The sequence below is a fragment of the Zingiber officinale genome, chromosome 10A (assembly GCF_018446385.1).
Source record: "Zingiber officinale cultivar Zhangliang chromosome 10A, Zo_v1.1, whole genome shotgun sequence".
Classification (NCBI taxonomy): domain Eukaryota; kingdom Viridiplantae; phylum Streptophyta; class Magnoliopsida; order Zingiberales; family Zingiberaceae; genus Zingiber; species Zingiber officinale.
Genome location: NC_056004.1, coordinates 4,510,857 through 4,532,232, shown reverse-complemented (window position 1 = coordinate 4,532,232; position 21,376 = coordinate 4,510,857). Strand labels below are relative to the sequence as shown.

The 21,376-nt window shown below is 40.8% G+C and overlaps 3 protein-coding genes across 3 annotated transcripts; all 3 read right to left on the bottom strand.

The window, feature by feature from the left end:
• Nucleotides 1-1,024: 1,024 nt before the first annotated feature.
• LOC122027315 (PLAT domain-containing protein 3-like) lies at nt 1,025-1,996 on the bottom strand. The gene is made up of 2 exons (XM_042586259.1): nt 1,804-1,996; nt 1,025-1,707 (listed from the first exon to the last, which is right to left on the bottom strand). Exons 1-2 carry the CDS (start codon nt 1,906-1,908, stop codon nt 1,228-1,230), a joined length of 585 nt encoding a protein of 194 aa, XP_042442193.1. The 5' UTR covers nt 1,909-1,996; the 3' UTR covers nt 1,025-1,227.
• Nucleotides 1,997-3,010: 1,014 nt separating this feature from the next.
• On the bottom strand, nt 3,011-8,539 carry LOC122026969. Its single transcript, XM_042585737.1, has 4 exons — nt 8,196-8,539; nt 7,967-8,093; nt 3,652-3,814; nt 3,011-3,418 (listed from the first exon to the last, which is right to left on the bottom strand). The coding sequence occupies exons 1-4, from the start codon at nt 8,448-8,450 to the stop codon at nt 3,196-3,198; spliced, it is 768 nt and encodes a 255-aa protein (XP_042441671.1). The 5' UTR covers nt 8,451-8,539; the 3' UTR covers nt 3,011-3,195.
• A 3,129-nt stretch (nt 8,540-11,668) lies between these two features.
• Nucleotides 11,669-13,917, bottom strand: LOC122026968 (probable trehalose-phosphate phosphatase 6). The gene is made up of 11 exons (XM_042585736.1): nt 13,584-13,917; nt 13,362-13,502; nt 13,194-13,265; nt 13,028-13,123; nt 12,883-12,939; nt 12,699-12,800; nt 12,503-12,580; nt 12,328-12,397; nt 12,166-12,236; nt 11,980-12,072; nt 11,669-11,864 (listed from the first exon to the last, which is right to left on the bottom strand). The coding sequence occupies exons 1-11, from the start codon at nt 13,818-13,820 to the stop codon at nt 11,796-11,798; spliced, it is 1,086 nt and encodes a 361-aa protein (XP_042441670.1). The 5' UTR covers nt 13,821-13,917; the 3' UTR covers nt 11,669-11,795.
• Nucleotides 13,918-21,376: the final 7,459 nt, after the last annotated feature.

Genomic DNA, 21,376 nt, shown 5'->3' with positions numbered 1-21,376 from the left:
TATTATTGATGAATATTACGTTATAAAACATCGTCAAACACCGCTTAAATAGGTGAGATTGAATTATTACTTTTGATATATTCTATTAATTTTATTCCTATATTTAACTTTTTAAAAATTTTAGCCACTTCTCTAGTCAATTCTTAACTCCAACACTCAGTCCTGGTAGACTAAATTTACTTTTTCTCTCTCAATTATTATCTATTTTGATTTGCCAAATATCATTACAAGATTTGAAATTAAATAAATATCAATAATTATCAGTCTATCACTGATGAGCTAGTCATATATGAGAATTTTAGGATAAACGACACTAGAGATTCACATTATTACACTGTTCCTAGCATATTATGTGAGTTTCACTCACTGGTTTTGCTTAATTGACAAGTTGATCTATTTTGTGTGTGTTTTTAAATATGCAGCTCATAGAACTCATTTGAGGGTAGCCAATATTACGTCCGATAAGGAATAATATTAGTCCTCGAAATAATGGTATGTGAATGTTGATTTACTCATTTGTAGAATGTGTTACTATGCATCTTTCTATAGTAAATAGAGTAAGATTGCAAATTCTAGTATATGTCTGTTAGATTTCTGTGTCTGAGATTGAAGGATGTTTAAGATAATAGTTAATATATTGATTGTGATGTTGAGTTCTATTCTTAATTTAACTAAATTTGGTTGATAATTAAATGGCAAAATTATTTTCGCTGGAAAAGAAATTTTATTCCTATATTTGTTTTTTTAGTCAAAATTCAACACATCCTAACATACCTTCCTCTATATCTTAATCACTATACTAATAATTAGTAATCATCTCTTCCTCTATATCTTAATCACTATACTAATAGTTAATAATCATCTGTGTTTTATCTCTTTCATATTGACCTAGAAATGAATGAACAAGAATACTAAAAAACCTAAACGAATCATCTTTTGCCGTGTTAAATTCAGGGAGAGCAATTTCTACGATCTATCTCAATAATTACGATGTAAACGGACAGAGGTTAATTATTTTGCCCACTTAAAATTAGCACACGACGCAACACCGTCCGTTTTATTCTCGTAACCGAAACTTTAGTAGACGACGATACGATACGATACATAAAAACAAAAGAGCCGATACGATGGTTCAATCTCCTGGAAGCAGGAAAAGACGGGCGCTGACAAGGTCGACGAAAGGGACCAGTCAAGCGGTGGATCCGGATCCGGATCCGGATCCATTCATCACTGCCCATGCGACACATGCCTTCCCTTTCCAGACGCGATGGCGATATCGTCGTGGCATAGATCGCGGGTGGCGTAGAGGCGGTACGGACTGGTGTCGAGGGCGAGCCACTGCTCGACGGTGAAGACCCGCTGGCTGCATCCCATGTGGGGGCCGGTGGTGGTGACCTCGACGTACTTGCAGTACCAGCCGTGGCCGCTGCCGGAGCCGTCGGAGGTGAGGTTCATCCAGCAGGGCGGCCAGGAGGAGATGCAGGGGCCGCGGCCGCTGAAGACGTCGAGGTTGCCGCGCTCGAAGTAGTCGTGGCCGGGGCCCATAAGGCCGCCCCACGACTCCAGGTCTTCGATCAGCACGCCGTAACCGTCTGCGCCGGCGATCGCCAGGCTGATGACCGAGTCCGTGCCGCCCTTCCAGATCGACCCCGTCCGGACGTAGATAGTGTACACGCACTTGTAGTCGTCGTTGCTATCGCGCACGACCTGTCCGATCATTTGCCCCAGAGACAAAGTACGTGAAACTTAACCAGATCTGGAAAAAGATGTAGGATGGTGATAGTGTGATGGAAGAGCACTTACTTTATGAAGGAAGGAAGGGGTGATGGAGGTGACAACGGTGATCAAACAGCAGAGGCAAAGAAGGATGGCGAGGGAAGAACTGCGGATTCCGCTGCTGCTCGCCATGGTTGCCCTGTCTCTTCTTGTGGACTGGGAGTGGATTAGGATTAGTAGGATTATTGAGGGGAGGCAGTATATTAAGAACTGTGATTTATCCCAGTTGGGAAGGCCCTTGAATGAATTAGGAAGGGGGCAATGAATGATTTTATATTTAACCACTTCAATTTTTAGTACTTTCCTACTATTATTATTATTATTATTATTTTAACATTTTATTGAAATACCTCTATAGTTTCAAATGTTAACAATGGAAAGATAAGTCAACAACTAGAAAATGTATATGAAAAAGAGAAAGGAGATAAAGGGTAATATAAATGATACTAATAAGACTTCAAAAAAGAATAAAAATTATCAAAATGAAGTCCGTTTTATTTTTCCACAAAATTCTTATTTTTATATACAAATTTATTAATTTTTGAATCATAATTAATTCTTAAGCAGCCTATTTCCTCCTCCTTAGTATATATATATATATTTATATACAGAGAAGTAGTCATTGTTGTTTGAAACATTTCAATTTGAAATATAGGGTGAAAATAATGATTGTAGGTGATTTAGAACAAAAAATTTTATTCCACTCTCACATTCTCCCTTTTAAGCAGGATGGAACAACTGCAATGGGACTGATGTGGATACAATTAAGTTGAGTGATATTGTCATTCCTAACCATACTTTACCTTTAACAAAACCACAATTTATCCCTCCTTGTATGGCCAAGATCGAGGCGAGTAGAAATAGACGGCGAGAGAATAAGACGACGCAGAGAGGGTAAGAGAGCTTGTCCAAATGTCAATGCTGATTAGAAGTCATCAACTGACTTTCTTTATAGAAACCTTAACATGGCCTAGCACTTCCGAATGAAGACCAATTTTTACTATAACCTCCGAAATGCCATGATTCATCATCGTGGGGTTGTCCTTGTAGCATCATTCATCCTGGCTGAAGAGTGGAGACTGGAGAGTCTAGTAACCTTGTCAGGTATTACTGACTTCAAGAGGCATCCAGGATAACCATCACTGGAAGTTCTTTAGTACGCTTGTATGTGCTAGCAAAGAATTACTTTCTTGGATCCCTAAAGTTGCTTACTGAAGATGAATAAAGAGAGGCGTTAGCAACAAATAACCCTAGTTTAACGAATTCACTCTTTAACATGTTTAATTTTTGTAGTAGAGCCAGTAATAGCTACACCTGAGTAAAGATCAAACTCTGCATTGCGATGCAGGGTCCAATGAGCTGCATTGGGATGCAGGAAAGCAAGCGGTTACAAATCTAACAGCTATTACCTATCATCCTCTAATCATATTGCTGCCTCAGTTGCATCTCTGTCTCGCTCTTCCAAGTAGCGTGGCTTGATTGCCCCTTCATCCTCTTCATCTTCTCCTTGTCCTTAACGACTGATCCCTTCTTTTTGTCTGACTCATTTGTATGCTCGGCAGGAGCACGATCTCCGCACAGCGGACACACCATACCACGAGCGTGAGAGTATGTTTTAGGAACTCCACACTGTAAACATACCCTGAAAAAGAAAGAGCATACTATTAGGCAGGTAGCAAAAGGACCTTTTTTTATAGTTCATCAAACAAAATAAGATTCACAAATGAGCATGCACTATAGTATAGTTCATTACACAACCTTCAGCTAATTCTGAATGTTAAAATCATGCAGTTGCATCATACAGTTAACTTTATATCCAAAAAAGTCATGAGCTAGATTCTCTACTTGCAATTGACTTGTAAAACGAAAAAGTACCTTAACAATTCTGCAGCATCTTTCGGATCAGGATTTGTTGCAGAAACTATTCTCTTGTTAGCAGGAACTATCCCAGGAGTTGATGAGGGAAAACTTCCTTCTATATCATTTCTTACTCGGTCACGAATCCCCACTAGCTGAGCTTTGGCCTCAACAACAGCACCTGGAATGTCAAATTTGGGTAGATGCAAATAGAGAAACAGATGGAGTTAAAGCTAAAAGAAAGTAAAAAAAAAAATAATGGAGCATGAAAATGTACAATCGAATTGAAGTATTGAGCACGCATCTATAATACTATATTTTGTCTCCATGTCAAACACTCATCCATGGTAAGATATTTAATCTGATCCTTCAGTGGACTACAAAAGTACCTCATTAGTTAAATCTGAATTCTCAAGTGACTAAAAAGTAACTTTATTAAACTAACTTTTTATACAATGGATTCATCTTTCAGATGCTGAACAATCCAAAATATAGAGACTTGATAGCTTTTTTGGTAAGAGTAATTATTTACAAAGATGGTATGTAGATGGCCAAATTGGGTGCTTCAAACAGAATATTGACACTTATATCAGCTCAGAGGGTTGAATCATATTTCTCTGTGTGCACCATCAGAATAGAACAGTAAGAATTTTTGCAAGGTACGGACATAAATTGTTGGTGCTTCTGGAGAGGGCCACAGTGATGTTTCAACAAGACGAGCAATACATCCATAGATCAAGAATGTACGGAAGTACAACTGTACAGAAGTCACTTTTTAAATAGGTGACACTTGCTGGCTAAGGAATCTTTAAAGGCAAGACATGACAAAAGCAATATATGTTACTGATATATAAAAAATAAACGTAAATTCTGGTTTAGAATCACTAAACGACTGTAACAAAGATGCATGCAAATGTATGGAAGTGTGAGTTTCGAAATTGTCCAAAAAAAGAGAGTTTACAGATAACACGAACACATTAAATTTATTGTCACATTAATCATGGAAAGCTAAAAATTCTTCACAACAGTATTACTCTATGATGCTTTAATCATACACTTCACATTAAATCAAAATCCAGAAAACACTAACATCCATAAGAGGTCTTCTACAAGATAAGAATGATGGAATGGCAATGGGATGAGGCAGGGAAACATAAATACAACAAACAAAATAAATAAATGTTAACAAGAGGTTAAAAATGGGTTAAAGTTTTGGCCCATCCCCATCTCACCATGTTTTGAGATTATATTTCTCATCGTATTCTAATCCTATTTGTGTTGAGGTGAGACAGGTCAAATTGTCATTCCTACTGTAAGTCCAACATAGCTAACAAGATATAGATTGCATGCTTCTTTGTGGCCTGAATTTGTCCAACATACTTGAGCTATCTACTACACCAATAAGACAGATATCTCAATTATATAGGATTTTTGTTACATAGATCTTGTCGTTTGATTAACAAGCTTAATGCTATGTTTACTCCAAAGCACGGATGAGGAAGGGAAAGAAATTTATAGTAGAAAATTATCCTCGGAGGAAGAGAAGAGAAAGGGTGAAGAAAAGCCTTCCTTTGCATGTTTGTTTATCTTGCTAGAGGAAGGTGGATACATGCAGTGCAATGTAATTTTGTAAATAAAAAAATATACATGCATCATTTTTTTAGGTACATGGTGTAATTTTGTGAGTTAAAAAGGGTACGTGCGTCATTTTTTTTTGGTATATGATGTCATTTTGTAAATAAAAAGGGGTACATGCGTTATTGTTTTTCCATCCGCTCCGTCCGATTTTGAGGTGATCAATTTTGGCTCCAAAATCATTCGTTGATGGATTGCGTTTTTTTTCCATCTGAAAATTTTAATGAAGTAAATGGCGAAAACTTTTCCACTGCGGAAATTTTTCCTTAGTTTTGGTTTCCGCTCTCCCAAGTAAACTGACCATAAGATTCATTCTCACAAGGTTATGACATTGATTTGGTTGATTGTTAGGGCCTACTGAAACCTTCAAAAATTCTCATTTTGGCATGAATCTGACATTGGAAGTTTTATATTTGGGCATGGATCTGAAGTTGGAAGTTTTGTATTTGAGATACCTTGTAAGGGAAAAATATATTGATTAAGCCATCTTGGTTGAGATGAGTTTTTTATGCCCATTAATAATTTCTGGGAGAAAAAATAGGGCTCAAAAATCAAGGACAATTAAACTGTACACAAACTCTAGTCTAGAAAACTAGTAGATTTGTCTAGATGAAATCTAGTGTGTTTCAAATTAATTATTAATCAAGCCCAAATTTACTATGCTTAAATTAATTAATAACGTTGATGTAGGCAATGACAGATCAAATAGAGGTAAAAAAAAATTAAAATATGGCAATAGCAGAAGGAACAAAAAACAACTAAAAAGATATAAAAAGGATGAGAATATAGAGAGAAACAAGATGAAAAAAAGAAAAAGAAATATAAGATGAAAATGTTTGATAGGATAAGGAGATTCAATAACAAAATAAAGGATGAAAAGATGAAAATATGGGATACAACAATGAAGAAAGAAGTGACATGAAAAGAAATGCAATCACAACAGAATGGAGAAAGAAGAGAACGATAGAATTTATAGTTATCCTTGATCTTGATATAAATTGAACATGACATATTTGTTATGGCATGCACAAAAGGGTAGGTTTTAAAATCCAAATATTAATTTTACATAGTTGGGCATACAAAATTTGAATATGGCACAAACTTAAATTCGAATTGTCAACCAAGAATGAATTGAACCGTGTGAGAAACTTATTTTTTAAGGTATAAATTTGTCTGAAGTATCCTTTGATATTTAGGCAATCCCATGTGAAATTGTCTCTTTAAACAAGATGAGAATATAGCATGCCAATATAAATTTGTCTGAAGTATCCTTTGATATTTAGGCAATCCCATGTGAAATTGTCTCTTTAAACAAGATGAGAATATAGAGAGAAACAAGATGAAAAAAGAAAAAGAAATACTATATGAAAATGTTTGACAGGATAAAGAGATTCAATAGCAAAATAAAGTATGAAAAGATGAAAATATGGGATGCAACAATGAAGAATGCTGTGACATGAAAAGAAATGCAATCACAACAGAATGGAGAAAGAAGAGAACGGAAGAATTTATAGTTATCCTTGATCTTGATATAATTGAACATAACTGTGTGAGAAACTTAATTTTTTAAGATATAGCATGGCAATATAAATTTGTCTGAAGTATCCTTTGATATTCAGGTAATCCCGTGTGAAATTGTCTCTTTAATATGAGGCTTTAGATTAAGGAGTGAGTCTTTGATAGCATGTCAAAATGTTGTTACAAACTCTAATTCTATAATATTACCAATTATAATTTGAGGGTTCCCACATGTTCTATAGTTAATTGCAACATAACATGATTGATGTTTTCTTAAGTCTATCATGCAGTTTCTTACATGCTTGTGAAATTGGAAAAGATTTGATATTTCTTTTGAAGTTCTCCAATGAACATCTATTCATTAGCCGCTTCATAATGCTTCCTAGATGTTCAGCTACAACAGAGGGTCTCCTTAAGATAGCCACCCTCACTTGGATGTGATCACTATAACTGCAGTCTCCTATTGGACTGGATACCAGCTTGGGGATGTTTAAGGGGATAAGGAGGGCCAAGATTGCATGCCTTAGGTGTCTTCACCAACCTAAAAATACCTTAGGAATTTAGATGACTTTGAAATCATAAGTACTTACTCAAATGATAGATAGGATGTCTCAAACCTATTCTTGGTTAAATGGCTTAGATTTTGAAGCGGTTCACAAAATCCAAAAGAACAACTAAGAGGTTTAGGAGTTTAGCGTAGGTAAGCTTTCTAGCAAATGATCCATTGATACAATGAAGAGTATATATTATAATAACAAAGATTGTTAGAAGATTAAAAGATAGTTTTCCTCATTGATCATATAATCCATAGATGTTAGGGATAACATTAATTAAAATAAGGTAACCCATCTAGAAATATCATAAATGATGACTCATTTAACTAAAAGGAAGTATACTCACATTTCCTGCCCACAATTGAGCACGAGAGCAACACAACGTTTGAAGATAGTTAAGATTATGATCTAGATATATCACAAAGGCCACAAAGTAAGCTCACTTAAACTGATCACAATTAAGAAACATTTTGCAAAGTAGGATCGTATAGGTAACAACAATATAAAGCTAAATGAAATGTGGGCACTGAATCGACTATCTCCAAAGGAAAAGAGAAAGAGGAAGCATCAAGTATCTACTAAGAAAATAGATGATTGAAAAATTCTAACGTTCTGGGAATACCCACCAGCAGGCAGATCCTTTTTGTCTCTCCCTGACCTACTCCTAGCCTTCCGATCGAGCACTCCAAGCGCCTCGCGAGTCTCCTCGGGCGCAGCCGCACAATTATTAAGGAACTCCGGAGGTCCCGTGATCTCCAAAATTCCAAGAAAACACGAAAAACAAGATTTTCACAACCTCGGATCAGCAACTAAAATGCAGAGCCAAAGTGTAACGATGAGAACGAAGTGATTTACCTCGTTGAATGCATCTAGCGCAGAAGGGAGGAAGGAATCGGCGGGCGGATTGAGCGCTTCGTCGAGTGACCTCTTCTTCACCTTCCCCCGCTTGGGACGTTCCCTTAGGGTTTCTTCACCGCTGTCGCCCTCTCCTTCGTGGTCCTCTTCTCGCTCGACTCCGTCGTCTCCGAGTGAAGAAGAAGAAGCAGGAGAAGTCGTTAGGTCACCCTCTTGTTCATCCGACGAGTAGCCCTGCAGCAGTGTCAGGCTCATCGCCGTTGCCCTTGTCTTCTCGGCTTCGCTTGTGCAGCAAGACGGCGTAGCTGGTTCCAAACCGTTTTATCCAAATTATCGTCCTGGGATTTCCACGACATGATGACTCAGCCCTGTTATTACGTAATATTAATATTAATATTTTAAAAAAAACATAAAATGATCATCTCAAAAATAAAAATAAAAAACTTAATTTCCTGTTATGCTTCTGTCGATCGAAGCCCATACACAAGCCCACGCAGACATAATGGGCTTCTGGACCAAGAAATTGACGTAAACAATTATAAGGGTCCATTGATGAGCCACTTTTACACAAGTCGTCAGTAGGAAATTAATTATTTTTTTAAGCTACATCAATCTTACCGATTAATTTTGAAGATAATCAGTCCGGTGGTCCAATAGTTCAACATCTTAAATTTATATATTAAGATGCCCCTTACTTTGTTATTATATATTAAGGAATGATCAAATAAGGATAACTATATTGTTTTTATTTAATCAAACTGAGTCGGATGAAAGCTCACGAGCATTCAATGATGGGCAACAACCATATGATACATGTCCACATCACCAACTTGGTTCCTCCATTTTTGCTATAACAAAAAAATTAACAATTTTGTAAAAGTAGACAGCAACATGATCTCTGTCTTCATCGCAAGCTAAGAAGTTGGAAGTCAGGATATTAATGATATCTTCTTCCCTCTTTTGTTTTCTCTGGTCAACCAAATCTATTGTAAAAGCTGAGGTCTTCCAGTAAAAAGCCTAGCTTCTAGTGCTGACTTGCATCAGAGAAGTAATCAGCGCTTCCAAACAGAACCACCTGCCATTTTTTGGCCATGACTGCAGCAACAAGATGCACAGTCCTCCACGACAGGGGCATTGTAGCACCCCAGCTAATCAATCACGTTACATGGCAGTTCCTATTCCTCCACAGCTGCAGCACAACGCAAGAGGCCATCCCTGCTACATGCCAAGGCCCCTCCCCTGACAAAGAATATAGAAGTCAGGAACTAAGAAGAGCCCATTGTCATTAACCGCTCTAGCTAGCCTGGGGACCCCTGGAGCACCAGCCCGGAGCAACCCCCATACTATGCAACGTACGTACGTATGACGATAATTTACGCAATCCGAGTTTAATTAGTTGTTGATCCATCGACGTGCATTAACTAACCGCCATATGTGTGCACATTAAATGATGTAAAGTTCCCTTGTCTTTGTTGCTCATATTTCAAAGGGGGACTGACTTCTTGGATTCGACTTTATGCGACCATCGACTCCACTGTTCCAAAACCGGTATTAATTCTTTCCTGTTTTCTATGGGCTCATGTCGTTTGCTTTTCGGTTACTGTCCCGGTATCAGAGATTCTTGTTGCATTTTTGGGAATTATTTACTTAACTTAGACACCAATAATGTGCTCAACACAGTGATCAGCCTCTTTCCACGCAGTAAAAGGTGGAGGAGAGCTCTGTAATATAATTGGCATGAAGGCTGAGCAAAGGCATGCATGCGAGATGAAGTGGAATCCAACCATATAGATTCCTCGATCAAGGATATTCTATCACATAAACGTATATAAAAAAACAAGCAGGAGACACTAATAATTCTGAGATTCCAAACTTGTTGAGATCCAACGTGGCCATGTTAAAAACGTTCTGGAGTACTAAGAACCATAGTTTAATCTAGCAGATCATGCGTGCACTAGCTAGTTGAGGCTAGCACTGAGCTGTTCTTGCAAAAACCAGCTCTCTTTATCTTGCTCAACATTTAAGTCTCATTTTTTATGACCCATGCATATTCATTTGGCCATAATTGTGGAACCTACACACGCAGTTGCATCAATTCCATTTTCCTAACAGTTACGTTGTCCTTCATCAGGTTGATGTGACTTGGTAATGGGTGAAAGAGGATGGCGATGGGACTATTTTTATCCCCTATACTACTCTACTCCTCTCCTTCACCCATCGACTTCAAATCATAAGATGCCATACCTTCTATGGCATCAGGCAACCATCACCAATAATTTAAGTTTCTCTCTAGGGCCCTTGGCCACTGTTTTAGCATCTGCCACCAAAAGCATGCATCCCGCTAAACTTGGCATGAGAAGGCAACTCTGACAGCTTCTTCTCTTACAGATCTATCTTACAAGTCTTCTCTTCTTCAGCACAAGATTTTTTTCTTTTTCTTTTTCAAACTGAAATGTCGTTAAATTTCACTCAAGGGACACATGTGCATAAACATAGGTCAATTAAGATGTTAAGTTGGTAGGCGTTTTCCTTTCTGCTACTAATTGTTAACTTGAAGCTGATCTAGCGCCGCTGTGTTGTAGTTTACTCCTAAAAGAACGGTACATTATTGCTTACATTCAACAAATTAAGATGAAACTTATGAGGAAATGGGTCGATCAAAAGGATAATGCATGATTGGGAGCCATGACCTGAAGGAGAAGCAGATGTGGAACTTCTCAATCATGGATGTGAGAAAGAAAGGAAAGCTGAAGGACCACCTGAAAACCACAGGAAGCACAAATTATTAGCTGCCACACCTTTTTTAACCTTCCATGAATAATTCAGAACGTGGATCTCTGTTTCACTCATGTTCAGAATCCTTCCAACTCTAGTTCCATAGATTTAGATCACGAAAAAGAATATGTCAGCATCAGCAACTTATATGCAGCCAAGCTAGTGCTAATTCTGAAAAATGTGATGATTGATGGTGTGTGACATGGAAGAATCAATCACTTAGTTTGCAGTTTACATGCCCTGGTTTCTTGAGAACTTTAATAGCCTTATGACTTTAAAGGTCTCACGTCAGCAATATTTATTTAGTTAGTTAATTTCTGCTGGGAACCATGTCCGAGTGATGTATATGAACTGATGCAAATTAATAAAGGAAAAGAACTAATCCCAGGTTGTTGATTGAGATAAGGTTAGCTTAACGAGGAATATGGAACACAATCAAGAATGAAGTATATACATTACAAAATCTACTTAGTTGGGACCATGAGCTGCATTAGATTGAGGAAATATGTCAGCAGAATAAAGTCATGTCCTCATACATCATCACTTGCCAATTAGGAAGTTGCTAATGCTAATTAAAGATCTTTGTTTACCCAAGTTTTGACATGTGATTGAGAAAACATATCATCAATCAGGCATCAAAGTAGAAGAATATCCCACAGCCAGAATAATTAAGCATTTCTTTGCAGAGAAATCAATCGTTATTCCTTCTTTCTTGAATGCCCATTATTTACAAGGTTCTACCTCTTTAAGAGGAGTGCTCAGTTTCCCGAGTGATTACACAGACAGTAATTCAATCTCATAAGCTTTCATAGGCGTCTTCTAATCCTAATTACAAAAACGAGCCTTCATCGACGTGCGCTTCCACTCGACGAGCCGCACCAAGAAGTCCTTAACCTGCACAAACACATCAAGCTCAGTGCCAAAAACGATTGGGCACATCATTGTTGTTATCAAGTGGTCCCATCAAAGAACGTAGGAGAGAGGAGCATCCATGACCATGAACACTTGCCTCAGATGGTTCTTGGAGGGAATAAGTGGCATCTGTCTCCTTGGGGAACTTTGAAACCAGGATTCCAAAACCTTGTCCTCTGTCCTTCAAAACCTATTACAGAAAAAAGATGGCATGTTAATGTTTACACCACTAGCTATTTAACTTAGCTTGCAAACTAGCTAGCACGACTTATATGAAGCTCGCCTTGAATGCATCTTCATCGGTGCGATCATCGCCGATGTAAACTGGCATTACATTCTTGCGGTCGGCGTATCCTGTGAGGGAAAAGAAGATTTTGTTTGGATGTCAATGAATGAACCAAAATGATGGATGTGTTGTGATGTTAACGCATGCTTGTGAGCATACCAAGTGATTCCAATAAGAACTCTAATGCCTTCCCCTTGTCCCACTTAATAGTGGGACGAATCTCTAACACCTACAGTTGAGGCCACCAATAAATCATGTCACAATCGTATAATAGCCAGACGGTAACGTGCAATGCTCCCTTGGCCAGTGAAAGATACACAGAACAATATCGCACCTTTCTTCCTTGAGTGAGCCGCAGTTTGGGGTAGTCCTTCAACACAGACCTCACTTGCTCGAATAATGCACTCCATCCCTGCCAAATAGATCGGAAGAATAAAATGGAAGAATTTGAGAAAGCAACAACGATTTGTGTTCGTCCCGTTCTTGCATAAGGTAGGATGTCGATGTCAAATTTGATGCAAAAATCCAACCTTTTCATCCACGCATCTGAAGTGGACAGATACGCAGAACTTGTTGTTCTCCACCCTGGCGCCGGCAGTGGACTTGGTTCTCTCCAGCAATGCTCTGTATATCTGAGGAAGCGCGCGGTGGCGTATTAGTCGACAGGAATGGTAGATTCATGAGGAGAAGAGAGAAGAGAGAAGAGAGACGAACCGCATCTATCATTGGGAGGAATTCGCATGCTGGTTGAAAGAGGACGGGCTTGGTAGCCTGAACCACCCAAAATGAGAGGTGAGGATAAGCACCAAAGCAGAAAGTTATGAGAGGAATGTGAGAGTTTGATGTGCAATTCACTTACCCTGGACTTGGTGTGGCTGGCCTTTGCGGGGCCTTTGATGTCCATGCCGTGGCTGCCAGCATAGTATAGTCCGCTAAGCTTCACGAAGTTAATCACCTGAACGGCGTTGTTGTAAGTTAACGGAGTCAGTTAAGAAACAGTAGCCAGATTGGCAATCGAAATGTACCTTGTCGAGGCGTCGCCCGCTAACGATGGCAGTGGGGAAGTACATAGCAACGTTCTTGACTGCTTCTCTCATCTGATATCCCAGAAAAAAAACAGAATCAATATCGCTCGAATCCTTGCATAAGGATGAAACATGGGAAGAGGAGAAGAAGAAGGACAAAGAGCTGACCGCCGTCGACATGAAGGCGGAGTCAGGATCGTCGACGATGGGCGAGAGCGTCCCGTCGTAATCCAAAAACATGACGATCCGCTTCCCTTTGGAGTCTCTCACGATCTGCTCGAACATGCTTAACGCCGAGGGATGCCGCATCTACCAAAACAGAGTTAGCGGCGAACGGGACGCAGGGATGTGATGAAGAGGAAGCCCGAAGGAGAACCTGACACCACTCACCACCCACTCTGACTGCTCGTCGTCGACGTCGGTTTCCTCGGGAGGCGCCAAGGCGACGGCCGCCTTGGCGTGAGTAGGGGAAGAGGCCTTCATGGACTCCATCCACGACTTGATCACGCAATCGCCGAGCTCGATTTGCGAGAGGTACTTCACCCGGCTTCCGGCGCGGGGTGTCGGGTACGGGAACATGGAGGTGGCCGCCACGGCCTCCGCCGGCATGACATTCTGCTTCGTCATGGATCGACGAGACGGAGTCGCAGCGGTGATCGTGAAAGCTCAGGAAAGACGGAAGCTTCCGCTCTCCCTCCGGATAAAAATCGGATTTTTCAGGGGTGCGGAGCACGGGGTGGAGGTGACGACGGTGGGAAGGCGAAGATTTATAGGAGGAGACGGAGGGTGGAGTCGAGGAGGAGGGCCCGGAGCAGAGCAAGCTCGAGGGAGGGGTCCGTCCTAGTAGACTCCCACTGCACGTGCGACATCGTTGGTCCCACATGGCGTGTACACGTGTTGGCTTCCGGAAAACCCCTCCTCATTTGTTCCACCCCGAACAGCTGATTCGGATGTTATTTATATATATATTTTATTATTTCCATTTCTTCTTGTTAGTATCTTGGTCAAGTACTCATCACGAGGCTCGATCGTACTCATTATCAGTGTCATTAGTACAAACAATGATCTATATTGCTTAACGACACTTGTTTATAAAATCAACATGTTCTGACTTCTGTCATACCAAATTGGTAAAAAGAACTAAAAAAACTAAAGAATTTAGAGTTAAGGCACTCATGTGCTTGGCACTCACTTTGGGCTTCATTATCCATCTTTTTTTCTGATAAAATCCTTCCTCTGCCAATGATTGTTGATGTCTAAATAATAACTAAGAGTGCTGAATATAGAGAGAAAAAGAGTAGAGGAAATGTTAAATATTTTTTAATATTTAATGTAGTAGAAAAATAAGGTCAACAAGTAATTGCTCAACAATTTTTTTATTCATCCACAAACTTTTGAATCTATTAAGGTTTTATTCTGTCCTCCAAATCTCCATTATTCTTCACTTTCATAGTTTCATTCACGCAGAGAAAGATCAATTTGAGAAGCTAATGTGGCTGACCAAACCAAGAAGGTTGGTCGAACAAATTCGTTGAGCCGAGTGATCCGAGCAAGGTGGTTGGGCTGAGTGGTCCAAACAAATCCGATCAATTTTACATTCCACATCGATCTCTCTACGCTGGAAAATGTTTGGTCCTGGTCCTCCAATGATAGAGTTTCACGTGGTCGCAAGCTTAGCTCAAACTGTTGAGAACAACATGAACTTATTAGGATAAGGTCGTGCCTACTACAATCCAAATTGATTTAAATCATGTCGAGCTCAACACAAGATCGACTTGATGAGTCGTATTCAATCTTTACCGCATATTAACCGGCGATTATAATTAATTAATTAATAAAATCGCATTCAAATTAAATTAATACTGTTTTAACTTTCGGCAAAAATGTCATTTTGCAGGCTGCCATCAGCCTCCAATCTAATTAACCGTCACATCACGTTTCATCATTTTAGAAGTGAATTTTAGAGGAGTTGGATAGTTTTTATTCGGGGCTAAAAACTTAAACAAGTCTGTCGTTATTCATTCCAAATGGAATAATAGAATTAAACGGAACGAAAACTTTCATTCCCTCAAAGAACGAGGTGCACTTGCTACCAACTTTTTTTAAGAATGATCTGTGCCGTCATTATCATAATGTCTCCTCAAGTTCTTTATGTCGCCTTACGAAGGAACCGCGAGCACCATGCAGTTTCCGTTTGAGATTCGCGACGCCTCCTTGCATGTGCTCCTGCGGATCCGCCTCCTCCTCGACGCTGTCTCACACTTTTCGACGGAGTATTGGCGGCTTGCGTTGGACTCGACAGCCTTATGCTGTGCCGCCGCTTCAGTGGAACCACCTGTATTGAAAGGTGTACATTAATACCCACGACTATACGTAATTAATGTCTGGATGAGTAATTTTTGATTTATTTTGGTATTTGGCGAAAAAATTTTAGGTATTCAATCGTTAATTTTTGATACTGATTATAACATTTTAAAAAAATGATGATGGGATATCCAACAAATGGAAAAACACATTGGCCGGCAAAGATTTAAAGCGAATACTAAAAGAAAAATATTTATATTGTAAACTTTAGCAGCATTCATAGTATATAAAAAAAATGGGATTCATCGTCACAGGATACTCATCTCTGCGATCTCTAAGCCATCGTTGGAGGTTTTATGGTCCTACCACATAATTAGCTTTAGTTTCCCAATTTATTTCTCTCCCCACAAAAAGAAAAGGAATTAATAAAAAGAAACAATCAATTCCTTTGGAGGAATCTAATTGGAGATATCAATCCACATCTCCATTGGTCCTCTTGTCTGGACTCCGGTTGGGTTTGATTAGTAAGTACATGAGATAATAATTACAATAGTCAGATCAAAATTTGATAGAGAATTTCATTATCTCGGTGAGCTCCGGCCCATATACTTTCTTTATATGACTAACATGATGATACCACTTTCTTTAAGATCGTTGTCTTTTATCATCCTTATCATTAATGTTATCTCATTAGGCATAATTTTTAGCACTATATACCTAGACCTTGTTTTAACCAATTAATAGTTTAATGATTGATGATGTGCCTTTTTATTTGTTCGGGTTCCTCTACTCTGGGAAACTGGATCATTCTCTGAACTCATGAAATCCAGTGGCTTGAAAGGTAACACATGTTAGGGGTTGGCCTATGATATGCCGGATCCTACAGCCTCACGTCACGTGTCCTGTGTAGTCAAGAATCGTACTGAGTTATCAATCAAAGTAAAAGTGAATCAAACGTGATCCAAAGAGAATCGGGCTTGGCCTACAAGGGACTTGAGTCTAGTCCAATTGGCTTGGTACATTCATCTCAAGGAGTTAGTTCAACCAGGGACAAGTCATCTCTAACTCAACATCAAACGCCAACCTCGTCTACAATTCAGTCAAGGCATCTCCCTTAGATTCCGGTATCATCTCTCAGTCTCAGATCTCGACATCATGACTCGACCTCAAATCTCAACATCAGGTCTCGGTCTTAAGTCCCGACATCATGTCTCCAGTTCAGATCTTGACATTTCGTCTCGGCCTCAAATCTCAACATCTTGTCTCGATCCTAGATTCTGACGACCTATCTTGGCCTCATCTTATCTCGGCCCTATATATCAACATCCTATCTCGGTCTCATCCTGTCTCAGCCCAAATCTCAGCATCTTATCTCAGCCTCATCTTGTCTCAGCCTTAGATCTTGATATTCTCTCTCGGCCTCATCCCGTCTTGCCCCATATCTCAACCTCATCTTGTCTCAGCCCCATATCTCGACAATCCCAAATCTCAGTCTCAGTCTCAGATCCCAACATCACCTATGTCACGACCTCAATCGCCAACTTCATCTATCCTCAAAGCCCCTCCGTCCTCGGATCAAATCCATACTAACCTCTCATTATTGAGGCTGATTTTCCAAAGGTACAGACAACAACAATGAATATTCTAGAACATATGACACAAGATAAATAAAGAACCGATTAAAGGATTGTCAGATCTAGCCTCCTAGATGCTCTCTTTCAAACATGTGGCACATAGATGATGGAGAGACAACTAATGACGATAGGATTAGATCCCTTCATCGATACTAACATGAAGATGCTCTTTTAACAGATATATAAACTCTAGAGAAGGATACTAACATGAAGATGCTCTTTTAACAGATATATAAACTCTAGAGAAGGTAAATGCATGAGGCTTCTCCTTTTTAACTCTCACACACACCCTCTACTGTATCATTTATACCCTTCTTCTTCTTCTTCCTGCTACTCTAGCTTCAAACTATTATATTTGAGAGGTGTCCTAAAACAATCATCTTAGATATTGTATTATTTATTGGATAAATAAATTTACTATTTGAGTATATATTCTCAATATATATGATTGAATCTTAAACTCATTTATTAAATATCCGCAATATAATTCATAACATGAGAGAATTTGTGATTAAATCATAACTAGTGAGCATCTCTATATGTATAATGATGCAGCGATAAAGGAGGGCCCATCCACCACGAGTCAACTGCCAAGGTGGAGGTTAAAGTTAATTGTCGAGGTGGAGGTTAAAGTCAAGGTGGTCAACGCTAGGGTGTCAAAGGGCTCGGATATGGTGGCTGAGTGGATGACCATAGTAAGGCCAGTAAGGGAAATCAGTGTCTGATCGGTAAGAGACTTGTCCGAGCTGACCACCCGTCTAGCTCGGGATAACGGTAAGATAGTCAGATGCCCAGTATGGAACAATAAGATGCTGAGGAGACCGAAGAGCTTGTCCGATCAGGAGAGACAAGCTACTACACCTAGTCACCGCAAGGAAGAGTAGCTGATGCAGACATGATGCAGATAGAACGAAGGAGTCCCGGGCGAGCGGTTACTATGCTTGGCCAAGTAGCGAGACCATTGTTATATCTCTCGATATCCTTTTGGAAGATAGTGTCGCTGACACGAGGCATGGCTGAAAAATAAATCGTACGGCGGAAGCTTCTACTGTCTTGTTAGGGATATGCATACTTTGTTAAGGTATAGTGTTAGAGGTACTTTCTTGATAGGTTATTTCATAGGACATATTGAAGAACGTATCTATGCCTCGAGGAGCGTGCATGTCATCCACCAAGGCTCTATAAAGGGGGATCCAAGCATCGGTGGAGATACGTGTTATTCACTGTTTGTGCTTGCATTATTATTATTCCTCTTTCCTCTATAGTTCCAATGACTGACTTGAGCATCGGAGGCTAACGTCGGGGACCCCTTCCTTGGATCGGCACTGACGTTACTTGTTTTACAGAGTAGGACGTGGTCTACATCCAATCAACGCAACAGCCAACATCCCCAGCTTTTCACCTTCCCATTTTTGGACAGGATTATTTTGGCGCCGTCTGTGGAAACGTAGCCTTCATCCAAAACGAGAAGATGGAGGACTCTGGACAAATCACCACGGTGACGCTGACAAAGGAGGAGCTTGATATGCTTATACAAGCCCGAGCAGCGAGGATAAGAGAGCAACAACAACAATAAGCGTTGGCCGAGCACCAAGCGCATGAGCATGCGACATCAGCGGCTGGGCATCAAGCAGGATATGGAGATTGAGCGGAGCATACATCCGCTCAGGGACAGAACAAGAAGCCGATCGGCAGATATGGGGAGACACCTAATATGCTGATCCCCTTTCATCGTGCGCTGTTCCGGACTCTATCAGAGGAACGAGGCCGAGCGGACAAGAATCGGGGGTCTTCTTCGAATGACGCACCCGTTCGGGACGCACGAAAAGGAAAGGCACCAAGGGACGATGAATCGCCCAAGCGGATTAATCAACAATTCTCGTAGGGGATTTTAGATGACCCACTGCCCAAACACTACACCCCGTTGGCGGTCAGAGAATATAACGGAATTACCGATTCAGATGACCATTTAGCCAAGTTTGACAATGTGGCCACACTTCATCAGTACACCTATGGGGTGAAGTGTCGGGTCTTCCTGACCACCCTCTCCGGATCAGCACAACGTTGGTTTAAGAGTGTCAAACGAATCAATTCACAACTTTAAGGACTTCCGAGTGATGTTTTTACACCACTTTGTTAGTAGTCGCCGCCACCAGAAGACAAACATTAATCTGTTCTCCTTGAAGCAAGGGCTCAGGGAGGCACTGAGGGCTTATATCCAGCGCTTCAACCATGTGGCATGGATATTCTCTCGATCTCTGTAGAAGTATTAGTGAACGCCTTCGCCCAAAGGTTTACCGAAGGGGAGTTCTTCTAATTAATCATCCGGAAGCCATCGAGGGATTTTGACCACCTGCTCAGGAGAGTCACGGAATACATAAACGTGGAAGAAGCCCAAGCGGCCAAAAGAAATGAGGCGCTTGCCGAGCCTATAACAACGCCCAAGCAACGACCATCGAGTAGCCATCAACCCCCAAAGCGGCCTTGATCGGGAGAAGCCCAACAACATCAGGAGCTAAGGACACATGACGTGCAGCATATAGCAGTCGATCACCCAAAGGCTGCAAAAGGAAATGCATGGACGCCACTATTCTGCATCTTCCATCAGTCAACGACGCACAATACGTGTGATTTCTATGATCTGACTCTGATTGCAAACCGACCGGCTCCACGAGGATATCATCGTCATTCAGCATCACCCAATAGGCATCATAAACGCTAGTCAACCGACTAGAAGGAGGAAGAGAGAGGGGTGTTTGAGCGGTGCCATCAACAACCCCAATGAAGGAACTGTTGGAAATGGAGAGAGTGGGGATATAGGAACATGGCCCATGTTCCCCACTACTTATAATTGAAAAGTCCATTATACCCCTGGTTTGTTTCCCTATATAAAGGGGGTGCGTCCAAGGATCGGGGTGTGTGAAATTGCTAGTGTGCAACGACGAGAGTAAGAGGAGAACATCCAAGGCGGCGGGATTTGGTTTGTGGAATTGCGGAGGACTTTCCGATCCTGTGATCGCTCTTCCGACAGCGAGTTTCACCATTGCCGATTGCGGATCTGTGGGAAATCGCTGTAAGTTTTTACCGCTTTTATTTTATTCGTCTATCATGTTGGTGCAACATCCCTCAGGTCAAGGTTGACCTGGTTAACCAAGCTGAGTCTTGGTTTGGGTTTAGATGTTTGATAATAAGATATTGATCGAAGAAGAGTCAAGTAGGTCAAGGTTGACCGGATACTTGACTGGGAAGTCCTAACTGGCAAGTTAGGCAGAAGGAAGTCCTAGTGAGTGAAGCTAGGCAGAAGGAAATCCTAGTGAGTGAAGCTAGGTGAAAGTCCTGGTGAGTGAAGCCAGGTGAAAGTCCTAGTGAGTGAAGCGAGGGGGAAGGAAAACCTGGTGAGTGAAGCTAGGGGAAAGTCCTGGTGAGTGAAGCCAGGTGAAAGTCCTAGTGAGTGAAGCTAGGCAGATGGAAAACCCTAGTGAGTGAAGCTAGGTGAAAGTCCTGGTGAGTGAAGCCAGGTGAAAGTCCTAGTGAGTGAAGCTAGGCAGAAGGAAATCCTAGTGAGTGAAGCTAGGTGAAAGTCCTGGTGAGTGAAGCCAGGTGAAAGTCCTAGTGAGTGAAGCTAGGCAGATGGAAAACCCTAGTGAGTGAAGCTAGGTGAAAGTCCCGGTGAGTGAAGCCGGGCATGGAAAATCCAGATGGATCAAGGATGATCGGACATCTAGTGTTGGGAAGTCCAAGTAGGTCAAAGGATTGATGGATACTTGGCAAGGAAGGAAATCCAGATGGATCAAGGATGATCGGACATCTGGTGGAAGTCCAAGTGGGTCATCGAGGATTGATGCCTGGCAAGGGAAAATCCAGATGGATCGAGGATGATCGGACATCTGGTGTTGGGAAGTCCAAGTAGGTCAAAGGATTGACTGGATACTTGGCAAGGAAGGAAATCCAGATGGATCAAGGATGATCGGACATCTGGTGTTGGGAAGTCCAAGTAGGTCAAAGGATTGACTGGATACTTGGCAAGGAAGGAAATCCAGATGGATCAAGGATGATCGGACATCTGGTGTTGGGAAGTCCAAGTAGGTCAAAGGATTGACTGGATACTTGGCAAGGAAGGAAGTCCAGATGGGTCAAGGTTGACCAGACATCTGGTGGAAGTCCAAGTAGGTCAATGGAGTGACCGGATACTGCACGACGAGTAAAAGTCCAAGTGGGTCAAAGGGATTGACCGGACACTGGTGG

Coding starts and splice junctions, on each gene's coding strand:
- LOC122027315 (XM_042586259.1), bottom strand. CDS start 1,908: ATGGCGAGCAGCAGCGGAATCCGCAGTTCTTCCCTCGCCATCCTTCTT. Junction 1,708..1,803: donor CCCCTTCCTTCCTTCATAAA/GTAAGTGCTCTT, acceptor ATGATCGGACAG/GTCGTGCGCGATAGCAACGA.
- LOC122026969 (XM_042585737.1), bottom strand. CDS start 8,450: ATGAGCCTGACACTGCTGCAGGGCTACTCGTCGGATGAACAAGAGGGT. Junction 3,815..7,966: donor CAAAAAGGATCTGCCTGCTG/GTGGGTATTCCC, acceptor TTGACATTCCAG/GTGCTGTTGTTGAGGCCAAA. Junction 3,419..3,651: donor GATGCTGCAGAATTGTTAAG/GTACTTTTTCGT, acceptor TTTCTTTTTCAG/GGTATGTTTACAGTGTGGAG.
- LOC122026968 (XM_042585736.1), bottom strand. CDS start 13,820: ATGACGAAGCAGAATGTCATGCCGGCGGAGGCCGTGGCGGCCACCTCC. Junction 12,801..12,882: donor TCCTCCCAATGATAGATGCG/GTTCGTCTCTCT, acceptor GCGCTTCCTCAG/ATATACAGAGCATTGCTGGA. Junction 12,581..12,698: donor TCAGATGCGTGGATGAAAAG/GTTGGATTTTTG, acceptor TCTATTTGGCAG/GGATGGAGTGCATTATTCGA.